The sequence below is a fragment of the Siniperca chuatsi genome, linkage group LG23, assembly GCF_020085105.1.
Source record: "Siniperca chuatsi isolate FFG_IHB_CAS linkage group LG23, ASM2008510v1, whole genome shotgun sequence".
NCBI classification, from domain to species: Eukaryota; Metazoa; Chordata; class Actinopteri; order Centrarchiformes; family Sinipercidae; genus Siniperca; species Siniperca chuatsi.
In genome coordinates, this window is record NC_058064.1 from 10,722,058 (window position 1) to 10,734,502 (window position 12,445).

The window sequence follows — 12,445 nt, forward strand, 5'->3', positions numbered from 1 at the left end:
CAACTTCCCATTGTTATTTTCATCTAAATAATATCTGATTTCCTTTTTCATGTCTTCTACCAATCCTTTCTTGTTTAATATTCCCACAATTAGCCTCCAGATTGTCTTTTTCTGACATTCAGATGTATTTTTAAATGCAAGGCGTTGTGATCTGATACATCTACCAATATCTATCACCCATATTCATAAAAAATTCTCTTTTCTTGAGTGAACATGAGAAGTTGCTGAGTAATGAGTGAGAGGGTTAAGACTCCTCCATATGTCTATATCGCTGTCTCTTTTAATGATAGCTTTACAAACTTTGCTGTTTATGTTTCTTATAAGACTTGTATCTAGACTATGGTTCATGACTATGTTGAAGCCCCCCCCCCCCTTCCACTAATACTTATCTTCCTTCTTTGTTCTTAATTTCGATTTCGTAAACAAATTTAGTGAAATCTGAAATTAATATTATAACCCCTCTTCCATGTCCTTGTTTATATGAACTGTAATATGAATTCCTAAAACCATATCTTTTAAATTCTTCATGTTCTACTTGAGATAAGTGGGTCTCTTGTAGGATTATGATTCCTTGGTGTATTTAGACCATTCACATAAATGTAAATGTTTTCCCAAGCAGTTTAAAAATAAACAACCGTGAACCTATTAGAGAGCAATATGAACTAAATGGAATTTCCACACTTTCCCCCCCAAAGTCCTTGTTGGTGGGTGGACAGGAAGTCCTCACTTCCAAAGAGTGCCCATCCCTAGATTCGGAACTATACCCAATAAACAGAGTTCCCCTCAGTCTAGACATTAGTAACCTACTCTTACTCAATCGGCATATAATGGACTGAAATGAATGAATCCATTAAGTTTTAGTAAGCTCCAATAGTGTGTCGAGGTCACAGTCTCATTATCCAATGTATAGGTCCATATAATAGCCGATATTACTCTTTTCTGAGTGAAATACAAAGTTGTCTGTACATCAGGGCTTGTGATTGCCTTTTACTGTGAAAATAATTCAGAAACTAGTGCTGGAAAAACAGTGCTAATCAGAAATGAATCACTCAAGTTTCCCAAATACAAAGATGGCTTGTACACAAGGGACTTACAATAATTCATAATACCTAATGTTTTTATTTTCACACGAACGGTCACTTTGAAAGATAAGTGGTCAGTTTTTCTTTTGGGAATGAAACGCTGCGTTTGTTTGTTCTCCAGAAGCCAGACGAAGCTCTTTCCCCTGAACAGTTTTCAAACCTCCTGCTGACTAAAAACACCAACAGATCGATACAGTGCTGTCAGTCCACAATAGCCCAATAACTGTGTGTGTTAAAGTGAAAGGGGTTGGGAGAAACACAGACAAATACACAGCATTTTGTTAGTATACTCGCACTGACTGGATGCTGTTAATATTTGTGTTTGTATGTGTGTGTCAGTGGCCATACATACTGTAATAGTGAGGTCAATCTAATTTGAATAGATTTATCAACAAAAACCATAAACGGAATGGTTGATTATGCAGTTTCAGGATATATTTTATGTATGTGTGAGTTTTGAAGCTATGCAGATCAGAGAGTGTGTGCTGTCACTAGGCACGCTGGTGTGATGGAGGGAGATTAAAGCTCCAGGGACAGCAGAGTTCAGCAGGCCAACACAGGTCACTGAGCCCAAAGTGCTTCACTCTGCCTGGAGAAGATTTGGCAGCAGGGCCCCTCTGGCTCTGGAAGTTAGCGGGCCATGACCGGAACATTTCAGGCCAAGAAGGTCAAATCTTTAGCCTCTGAGCGAACATTGCTCTGTTGCCACAAGGAAAACAGATAACTGGCAATAAGACATCAACAGCAGTGACACATTTTTAAAGCAACAACTGGAGTGAGCGACTTTTTCTGACTGTGTAACACACCAGACACCCCCATAAAAGGCTGCGATTCTCTCTCAGTCGAAAATGAGATTTTGTAATTTTTCAATTAGGCAAACAAAAATTTACTTTCTTGGTCAGTAAAAGGAAACATGTTTTCTCAGTTTCACAGTTAGCAGTTGCTGCCTTTTGCCCTTTTAGGGTACCATGGAGAGTTACGTACTGTGTTGTATTTGGTCCACATTTGACCCAAGTTTGGCCTGCCTAAATCTCTGTCTTAATCTGACCTTGCTTGGCTAGCCCATTGCTCTTTGACAGAATACAGTCTTAGATGCACTACAGGGAGTGTGCAACAAATGTTTCAACAAGTTATTTAATCATCTAAATGAATCAATTTCTCATTTATCTGTCAAAACATTTTCTTGATACTACCTTAACACCGATACAGTGATCTGACTCATTTCAAGGCAACAGTCAAGAGAGCCCGAACAACAGAAGAATATTTGCAGTACAACAATCTGTTTACTAGCATCTCTAAATTATCAATCCTCACATTTTAGAATTAACTCACACTCATATTTCAGAATCAACATATCAACAAGGCAAAAAATGATCAGCCCCTTTTCAGTACCAAGGCTAGCAGGCTAGTGACAACCATGCCTGCTAACTAGCAGGGAGCTGGCTGACTCCCCATAGGTTGAGCCATCTGTCACATCCTGTCTACTCTCTAACCTCTATTACCTCAGCTGCATTCACATGGAGGATTTGTAGAATTGCTGCATGTTATTGAGCAGAGTAACCCCTTGAACTGGCAGACTGTCAGCTTTTACTGTCACCTTAACAGTAATCTGTTTTAATCTGTTATTGGTGAATGCAGGGCAACCTCTTAACATGATTGGCTGCGTACTTTCTTGGTAACCTTCAATACAGATGGTCTTATTAGCCCTTGTTTTTCAGGCAAGATACAAGTGAAATCATTTGGATGGAGGATGCTTTAGAAACAGGCCTTTTCTTTTTCTCAAATTAGCTGTGTTCCACTTGAGGGAAGTCAGGTACTTTACTTTGCAACTTGAAAAAAGATCAAATATGACTTGTTCCACAGTTGTTTCAGATCTAAAACACAATGAATTATTATTAATGGAGTGAATTGTGAAATTTACCTCAGAGTGCATTTATTCAGTTTATTACAATGCATTTTAACTATTATCTGAATTAGCACGTTAAATTGTGTCAAACAGAAAGGCGACATAGCTATTCTATAATGAATGAAATTTATTTGGCCAAATGTCAGTAATTTAACTGATACCTCTTTCTAATAAGCAACCCTTTATAAAGGGTTTATAAGTTGTAACTAATAGCTTTATTAATGGTTAACAAATAATTTAGTAACACTTTACAAATCCCTTTCACTGATTCCAGAATGTGTGATCCCATACCTTCTGGAAAAGGGTTGCATTTATAAATTAATTATCAGCATTTGTGATTGCATTACTACCAAATAGAAACCTGACAAATATGAGAGGGACAGACATCTTAAGAAATGGCTTGTAATTGATGCATAAAGCTTTATTAAATTATTTATTAACCATTAATTAAGCCATTAGTCCAAATTTATAAACCCTTTTAAAGGGTGGCTTCTTAGTAGTACCTTATCTTAAAGGATAATTCCGGTATTTTTAAACCTGGCCCTATTTTTACATATTTTGGGGTCTAAATGACTAATAGCTACAAAAAGTTTTTGAATTGGTCCAGTAGATCGCCTCCAGCAGAGAAACAGGCAGCAATTGCTGCAACGTAATCCTTGAGGGCAATTGCACCCGTCAAAAGTACATCCACTAAAAGTGCTTGTTTTTAATTTTTTGCATTGTTTTTATGAATATTGATAACAGCTTTGATTATCTGTCACTGATTGTTATTTCTCCATGTCCAGGGTGCAGCAGTGGGCTGTATCCTTTGGCAAAGAGATAGCTGCCCTGTCCGCCAGATACTCTGGAGCCAAACTGCTACAGAAGGTAAGAGATCACACACAAATGCATACGGACACATTAACAAATACAGACACACAGAAATACACACACATGCTGTTAGACAGACACATGAATACACATATGCACATGCCAAAAACAGCTGCAGACACACATACTGTACATATATACACAAAATTCTAATATTTTCCAAGGCATCTCAATTTCATGTGTTTTTAGATGAATTAAGTTACATCATATTGTGTTTCAGTAATTTCCCATTTCAGACAAATCAGTGACGGGGGGGATGGTTGTGGTAGGGATTTAATCCCTTTGATTGATCATCCCTAGCATACAATATATGGCCATAACAGAGAATGTATACATCCCAGTCTCAATATATTAGCAGCTATCTAAAGTTACAGAATACAGTTGGACCTCACAATGATGGCTGATCACAGTCATTTTGCAGAGTATGTCTCTGCAATGCACTTTACAGTAATACAGTTAGTTGGATATAGAACACATGACATCATCACATCAGACTGAAACGGGCGGGGTCTCCCCCTCCCCTCTGCTTCATCGGTCAATAGGAACAAGACTGACTGGCATACAGTTGCTGTACAACATCTGCACATGGCCCAGAGACCAATGTGATGACACACTTTATTCAAAAGCACATAAATACACTAATACACATACACACATTATTTGTTTGCTTGTTTAATTCTACAACATGACTTTTAAAACTGTTATTGTGCTTTACGAATACATACAGTAAAATGTCCTGCTGATATACTGTAGCCCATTGAACTGAGTTGAATGTGACTGAATTGTGTTCATTTTTGTGTGACTCAAGAAGAGTTTATATTTGTGTCTGTGTTTTGTTGTGTGTGTGTGTGTGTGTGTGTGTGTGTGTGTGTGTGTGTGTGTGTGTGTGTGTGTCGTTTAGTAATTAGGATGTGCGGTCTTCCTCTGCATGCCACCCTGTAGAATGGCTAGCAGGCCCATGCACCATCTGCCACACACACACAAACACACACACGCGGTGTGTTCACAGAGACATGCAACTACTGACCATCTCCCTCTACAGTGCATACATATATTTATATATATCTTTATTTTTGTTTTACCACGCAATTTTCTGATGTACAGCACGAAACATCCACCAATGTAGCTGCACAAATAACTAACTTCCACAGATTTCTTCCAAAACAAACAGAGCACTGTGTGTTTGTTGTTTGTGCCTGTATTGTAGAATGGATTAACCTCAGATAACCTCAATGTTTAGTTGGAAGAAAACTATTTTCGAGAGTGAGCACCACGCAGGATGTAAAAAACTGACTAACTTGATCAAGCAGCCCAAAAACAGTTGCAGTAAAAGTGACAGTATTGTAGTAGGAATTGCAGTTGTCATAGTAGTAGCAGTAGAACCAGTTGCTGTGGTAACAGTATCAGTAATTTCTCCTAGTTGCATACTTAATCTTTTTATTTCAAAAAGCACCCAGTGCCGTAGTTTAATCTCAGCAACAAGAAGCCATTAATCACTCACCTCTGTCTAATCGATGGCTTTCTCGTTATCTGTGGAACATTTACTGACTCTGTCTTCTTGCCTGAGTAAACTGAATAGGATAGGATAGGAGTGCTTGATAATTAAAACAAATGTTGTCGCTTTACTTTTGTTGGAAAGGGGTTTTTATGGTTATTTGCAGTAGGCTCTTTATCATCACTTTTTTTCATTTTATATGTCTGTCTCTCTTATCTGTCTAATTCAGGCTTTCTCTCCCCTGTAAAGGAAATTGAAAAGATCATCTGTAAGAGGGAAAATGTATTACATCTTAGTTTGAACGACAAACTGGGCATTTAGTTTTTTTCCCACAATTTTCTAAGTTGTCAGGCTAACACAATATGTAACTGACATGCTAAAGGGCCTTTCCCCACTTGTTTGGGACTCTGGGAACTGGGGATTAACAAGTCTATTTTCTCAACAAATTTTGATAACCTATATCACAGTGTTAAGGGAGGGTAATTATCTTACTGAAGGTAATAGAAAATGAGTCCATCACCAAAACAAACATTTACTAGAAATCTGTCAACAAAACTAATGCTTTTATCATCAGTGCAGGAAATTAACCTTTAAGTCCCCAGGCAACAACAGCACAGGATCCCTTAGATTACATTGATGTGGCTGCTTTAATTTAATAGAATGGTGAACAAACCCACTAGCCAATAGCAGCCAGAAAAATACATTTAGTTCAATGAGATTGATGAAGTATTCTCTGTGTATAAACACCTAATTCTGAAAACTAAATGGGTTTCCATTTCCTTGAGACTTGGTCTGTTCAGTTTGAATTAGAAACAAACACATTGTGTTGAGGATCAATTTCTTTCCAAGTTCTTTGGTGATTTTGCACTGACCAAAGTGATTTTACTGAAAGTGATCCTACACCAGCATAATGGCCACGGAGAAATATGTTGAAGTTTTGGTTATTTGACTGGAGAAACAAAAGATTAAGAAAAAATTGTATTTTCGAATGATCTTTTAAAGCTCATTAAAAGAGTTAATAGGTCATTGTTACCATGTAGTATTATTGTACAATGTATTTGCATCAATGTGAAAATAAGACTTTTTAAATTTAGTTTTATTCATTTATTTAAATATTGATTCATCATTTTGACAAAACCGTTGTCAATATTAGGATCTTTGCTGCCTTCAATGTCAACTTTAATGAAGTGAATTATATGTGAATTATAAACCTATAGGTTTCATGAAACCATCTTAAAACACAATACAGTTATTAAACCATACACAGATGTCAGTCAGGAGGTGCTGTGTGCAGTAGAGGGTTTTCTTGTGACATCACTCTGTAATATTGCAGATTAGAGAGTCTGGGGAGGGGATGAAGTCAGGGCTTGACCCCCATCTGCACTGCAAACTGTAAATGTGTGTGTGTATGTGTGTGTGTGTGTGTAATTGTATAATGCCAGAATCTCTCTTCCATGGTTATGTGTGTGTCTCTGTGTTTTTTATTTTCTATTGTGTATTTGAGCAAGATATTGTACGTAACTTCTAAATGTAAAACTACAGTGGCATCAGATTGTAGTCAGAGGCGATATCTATTAATCCTTACTCTCTGTGTCTTTTGTTTTATTGATTTACATGCTGATCAGTACTTACTTAAAAAAAAAAACTTGTTTCTAATGAGCCAACTGTGTCTGTTTTGAAGAAATACAAGGATATTGAGGGTGTGGTGAAGATAGAGGAGATGGACGGAGAGGAGCTAGTAAAAAAGTTTGCTGAGGAGATGGAGGAAATGCTTGGGAGGAAGATGAAATCTGTGAAGGTAATATTGATACATTCTGTAAAAGCAAACACATTTAACGGTGACCAATTGGACATGAGCTCTTCTGCAGACATGCCCTTGTTTAAACAAAGATTGAAAATTGTTGCAGATTTATTGGCAGAGTGTATCCTTAACCTGCTGTATTTTATCTCAGAGGTTGGCAGAAGCAGCAGAGGATGCTGACCTTTATCACGAGTACAATGAAACACTGAAGGTATGTGACAATATGCTTCAATATGAGAACATTCACCTCTGTGCACAGTTTGTGACTTTTGAGCTCATACAATATATGCAGAGTATGTAACCACTGATTTATACCACCATAGTTTGACTACTATAATTCCATGCTGATCAACACGGTGGATGAGGATGGGAATCCGGTGCCTCTGGGGGGAGAATTCTCACTGGAAACAAATGAGCACTTCAATAAAATGCCAGTCAACACACAACAGAGTAACATACAAGTCCCTACTAATGTCTACAACAGAGGTACAGAAGCATGAACACACACACACACACATGCAGCCTGTATTTCCTTGCACATGCTTATATAACACATCTGATTGCCAGTAGAATATCAATTTCATTCTTTCTCTCTCTTTCTGTAGATCCAGATATTTTGAATGGAGCCTATATGTCCGAAGCTCTGAATGACGTGTTCGTTGATAACTTCCAGAAAGATCCAACTCTCACCTGGCAGTACTTTGGTAGCGCTACAGGCTTCTTCAGGCTGTACCCAGGTGCGTACACATCAGAGTCTCCTACGTTTAGGACAAAATCTCAGTATTCGCCTGTGTTGGCACAGTGTTAAGACGACATGAGCAGAGCTGTAGATAAACATCCAGCTATGCAAGCCAAACAGTATACTTACACCGCAACTGACAATGCAGGAAACTGTGATGAGTCAGTCTCAGCTACAATATGGCTGCTGGTGAATTCTCTCCTGTGTGGGTGTGTATGTGTGTGTGAGAGAGGAGTAATTAGCGGAGGATTTGTGACACAGCTTGTTTTGCTCATCTGCTTCCTCACCCATCTCTTCCTAATTTGACAATCTGTCACTAGCCATCCATGCCTCCATTTGTTCATCCATCCATACATCCAACCAATCAGCCAAGCAGCAGTTTTCCATCTGAGCGTCAGCTTTTGCTAAATCAATCTCTCTCTTTCTCTCTCTCTCCAGGGATCCAGTGGATTCCAGATGAAAATGGTGTGGTCACCTTTGATTGCAGAAACAGAAACTGGTATGACTATATTCATGTCACCATTAGTTCTACTTCCTTATTGATGCCTTTTGAACGGTTGTAGCTCTTTGTGTAGTTTGTAAGTGCAAGATAGAGCTGCTCAGGATGCCTTCCTTCTGCACTGATGGGTGGCAGAAGAACCATGACAACACAGCTCAACCTGAAGCCCCAAACACCAGTTATGGGCCCTTACACTCCAAGTCAGCAGTCATTGAGTGCCATTAGACAATCAGTGTCTATGGCTGACCATCACATGTAGTTTTTTCAGTGTGAGAGAGAGAGACAGAACCAAGGTTTGACAGAGGCACACAGCATTTGATCTGGCCAGAGGCAGGCAACTCTGTTGCAGCACAGTTGGAAATATAGAAAAACAGATGAGTGTGTTAGGACTCTCATGAGCTGTGGCCGAACAAATCAGCTCTTTTCATCAACATTGAAAGTAGTTCTCTAACTCCTATTACCTTAAAGTGCCCCAATTATGGATGCAGCCTGTGTCAAAGACAACTGTGTACAGTACACAGTAATGTTGTAGGAAAGGTAGCAAAAGCACAGGTGTTACCAATAACATTAACGATGGCTCTGTTCTATTCAAGTTTCCCAGTAAACCATGACAGTGTGACAGTGAGCCAGCATGCACAATATCAGGACCCAGAAACTGAAGCAGCTAAAGCATCATTCATTTTATTGCTTACACCTGTGCTTTTCCTACTGTGACAAGTCAAAATGTCTTGCAGAATAAGAGCTGGATTACTGTTGTAATCACTTCCAGTAAATCAAGTTCCAGGAACTCTGTATGGTCCTCAGACAGAACATACTGTATCCTGGAAGGTGGAAATAAAGGAAGGAGCAAGACAGTTTGGATCTGGAATTGCCAATCACAGCTGCTCTAGGGGAAATCTCATTGATGTTAATGAGCTTGGAAAATCAGAGGATGATAATAAGGAGATCAAGAGAAGCATGGACGGAAGAACAGAGGAACAAATAAAAGGATAAGGCTTGAACTCTGCCGGTTCTGTTTGTCTGCCAGACTACTGGTAAAGAACGTACAGTCTAGTCTGTTCATGCCTGAGTGGTATTTGGTTGACATTATAATAAAGTCTTTACTGCTTCCTACCTCAACTCTCTGTCTCTTTCTAGGTATATCCAGGCAGCCACGTCACCAAAAGATGTGGTGATCGTGGTGGATGTCAGTGGCAGTATGAAGGGACTCAGACTGACCATAGCCAAACACACCATCAATACAATCCTGGACACACTGGGAGAAAATGATTTTGTTAACATCATAGCTGTCAGTATATACAAACACACACACACACACACAAACACACACACACACACTCACTTACACAAAACAGACAGATACACACACATGAGCAGACTAAGACTTACCAGAGGCTAAGTCTTAATGAGCATGACTTTGAGATTAACTTTGTGACACACATATACACAGAAAAGCAAATTCACAGGTACAGTATAGAGACTGGGGTAAATACATGGAAATAGACACACAGATGCAAATAGGCACAAATACACACATCAAACATTCACACCAGGCATTCATTTTCAGTAACATCAAAGCTTCAAAATTCATTTTGTTTTTCAGTTTTTCAGGATTTTGGCGGTGTGTAGCCCTACAACTACAAATCGGTGTAATAAGCATGGTTTATCCTGGTATTACTGTGTGTGTAATCATACGTCTGCTGCAAATCCGCTGCCCTTAAGCTGTTTTTACACAGAATTTAAAGCTACACTCCTTTCAATGGAGTGACCATGCAGCAAAATGAAAATCAGTGCTAGAGTTTTATTTAAAAATTAGATATCCTCAGACGGAAAAAGGGTTTAAATCCTGCTTTCTTGTAAGGAATAACATAATGTAATCTGACTTTGACCTTATATATATAGTAAACTACCCACTATAAAATATGAAAACAAAATAACAAAAAATAACATGTTGACATACACACAAATAGCTTCCAGGAATATAAACACCACATCCAAATTTCCACCTTTAACATCTGAAAAACAGCAAACAGTAGAACTGTAGAAAGTAAAAGGGACATGTAATACACATTTCAAATTAGTACAACATCATTAAAATATTTGAACTTTCCTATATTCACATTATTACCTGTTAAATTGTTTCTGTGTTACACAATCAGATGTTGGCTGGAGTAAATAAATGTAATATTGTTAAGGGATATTGTGACATTTTTGGGGGTAGTAAAACTTCAATAACTCTTAATCATCACCTGTTGATTAATCATGTCATGCTGATCATTGATTATAGGTTATATTTTTGGCTTCTCTCTCCAGTACAGTGACTATGTTCGCTATGTGGAGCCCTGCTTCAAGGGCATACTGGTACAAGCTGATCTGGATAACAGAGAGGTAACACACACACACACACACATACACAAACGCTCACAGCTAATTAATTCACTTAACCTCTGCTAACCTATTAATCGGTAGCTGTTATCTCACCAGTCCTCTAAAGACAAAGATTATGCTTTCATCACATCACAGGTAAAACATCACAGTAAATGTGTGTTATCGGGATTTAAACCTGTTTGTTAGAGGATTCAATGGTGAAACCTTCAAGTTCATGTGTGGTAAAAGTTGACTGTTGTGCTCTGACTCTACTAGTGTTTTAAGAATGCAGATATTTCCTGTCTCTTCCACTTCTCTGCATCTTCTCCCCCTCTTTTGTCTTCACTCTCCATCTCTTCTTTTTAATCTCCTCCACAAAGCCACACTTCTCTTCTCTTCTCTCTTCCTTTGCACTTTTTATCTCTCAACATCTCACTCTCTTTTGTGAATTTACATGTAAGACACCATTAACATCTCATTGTTTCACTGCTTTCTTTTCTTTTTTCCTCCTCATACCAGCACCTGCTCAGTCTGCACAGTCTTTGTTTGTGTGTGTGTGTGTGTGTGTGTGTGTGTGTGTGTGTGTGTGCACTGTGTGTTGGATGTATGCCCTATTTTTACTCCCCTTCACATCATCGCAGATCAGGTGAGGTCACTGGCCGCTGACAATTTTAAGTAGGTCACATGACCTGTCAGTAAAGGATTTGATTGCTTGAATGCCTAGAGAGGCAGGCTGCAACAGAATGGGTTTACAGATGTTGGCTGACACACTTACGCATAAACTCATGTTGGAACACATACATACACACACATTTACAGGAAGAAAATCTTCAGTTTTGTGGCTGTTATATAAGAGTTCTTACATTCCCAAACAAATATCTATCTTGTTTACTCCCACTGTAAGTCAGAACGAGTTTGCCCAAACTGTAAAAGAGACCAACGTGTGTTTTTAAAAATCATTTTATTTATCGGTTTTGTCAAATATTGTGCAGGTGACTGGAGATACAAATCACTGTTTTAAGAAAAGGGACACCAGCCATTCGTCATAGTGTGTGCGGGTGTCTGTGTGTGCATGTTGATAAATCCTGATTACCTCCTGGTGTTGTAATGACTATGCCGTAATTGGTCAGTGTGCCAGGGAGCAGGGGATAATCCCTCCTCTACACTCTTTCACTCCCTCATGAACTCTCTCTCCCTCTTTTTCCGTGGTGACTTGCCTTCACCTGCATTTTACCAAAAGGGTAAGATCCATGGCTTAGTGACAATGTCTATTTGTTTATTTGTTGTGTGTCTCTCTGCAGCATTTCAAGCTTTTGGTTAAAGAGCTTCATGTCAAAGGAGAGGGCAAAGTGAAAAATGCAATGAAGGAGTCTTTCAAGATCCTCAACGAGGTTTGTGCCTCAACCACAGCAACTGTTAGGTCTTTACAATATACAGCATTGCTAGTAATGAAAGTACATTGTGTGTGTTTGTTAAGGCTGCAGCGCTGGGCCAGGGCAGCCTGTGTAACCAGGCCATCATGCTGATAACAGACGGAGCCATGGAGGACTTCCAGGATGTTTTTGAAGAGTTCAACTGGCCAGAACGGCGGGTATGACACACGAATACACACACAAGCATGAACAACTAGCACACCATTTATATAAAGCTGTTTGGAGTACCAAATGAGTGGGGTTTATCACATCT

The 12,445-nt window shown here is 38.8% G+C and overlaps 1 protein-coding gene across 13 annotated transcripts in view; it reads left to right on the plus strand.

Annotated features, from left to right (window-relative positions):
* Positions 1-12,445, plus strand: part of cacna2d4a (calcium channel, voltage-dependent, alpha 2/delta subunit 4a) — a 93,901-nt gene that overhangs the window by 7,469 nt on the left and 73,987 nt on the right. For all 13 annotated transcript variants that reach the window (XM_044186443.1, XM_044186444.1, XM_044186441.1 and 10 more), the window contains exons 3-12: positions 3,774-3,855; positions 7,035-7,151; positions 7,306-7,365; positions 7,478-7,640; positions 7,760-7,891; positions 8,332-8,392; positions 9,530-9,680; positions 10,706-10,780; positions 12,061-12,150; positions 12,237-12,350. In XM_044186443.1, coding sequence (XP_044042378.1) covers positions 3,774-3,855; positions 7,035-7,151; positions 7,306-7,365; positions 7,478-7,640; positions 7,760-7,891; positions 8,332-8,392; positions 9,530-9,680; positions 10,706-10,780; positions 12,061-12,150; positions 12,237-12,350 — 1,045 coding nt within the window. The remainder of the gene's footprint in view (positions 1-3,773; positions 3,856-7,034; positions 7,152-7,305; positions 7,366-7,477; positions 7,641-7,759; positions 7,892-8,331; positions 8,393-9,529; positions 9,681-10,705; positions 10,781-12,060; positions 12,151-12,236; positions 12,351-12,445) is intronic.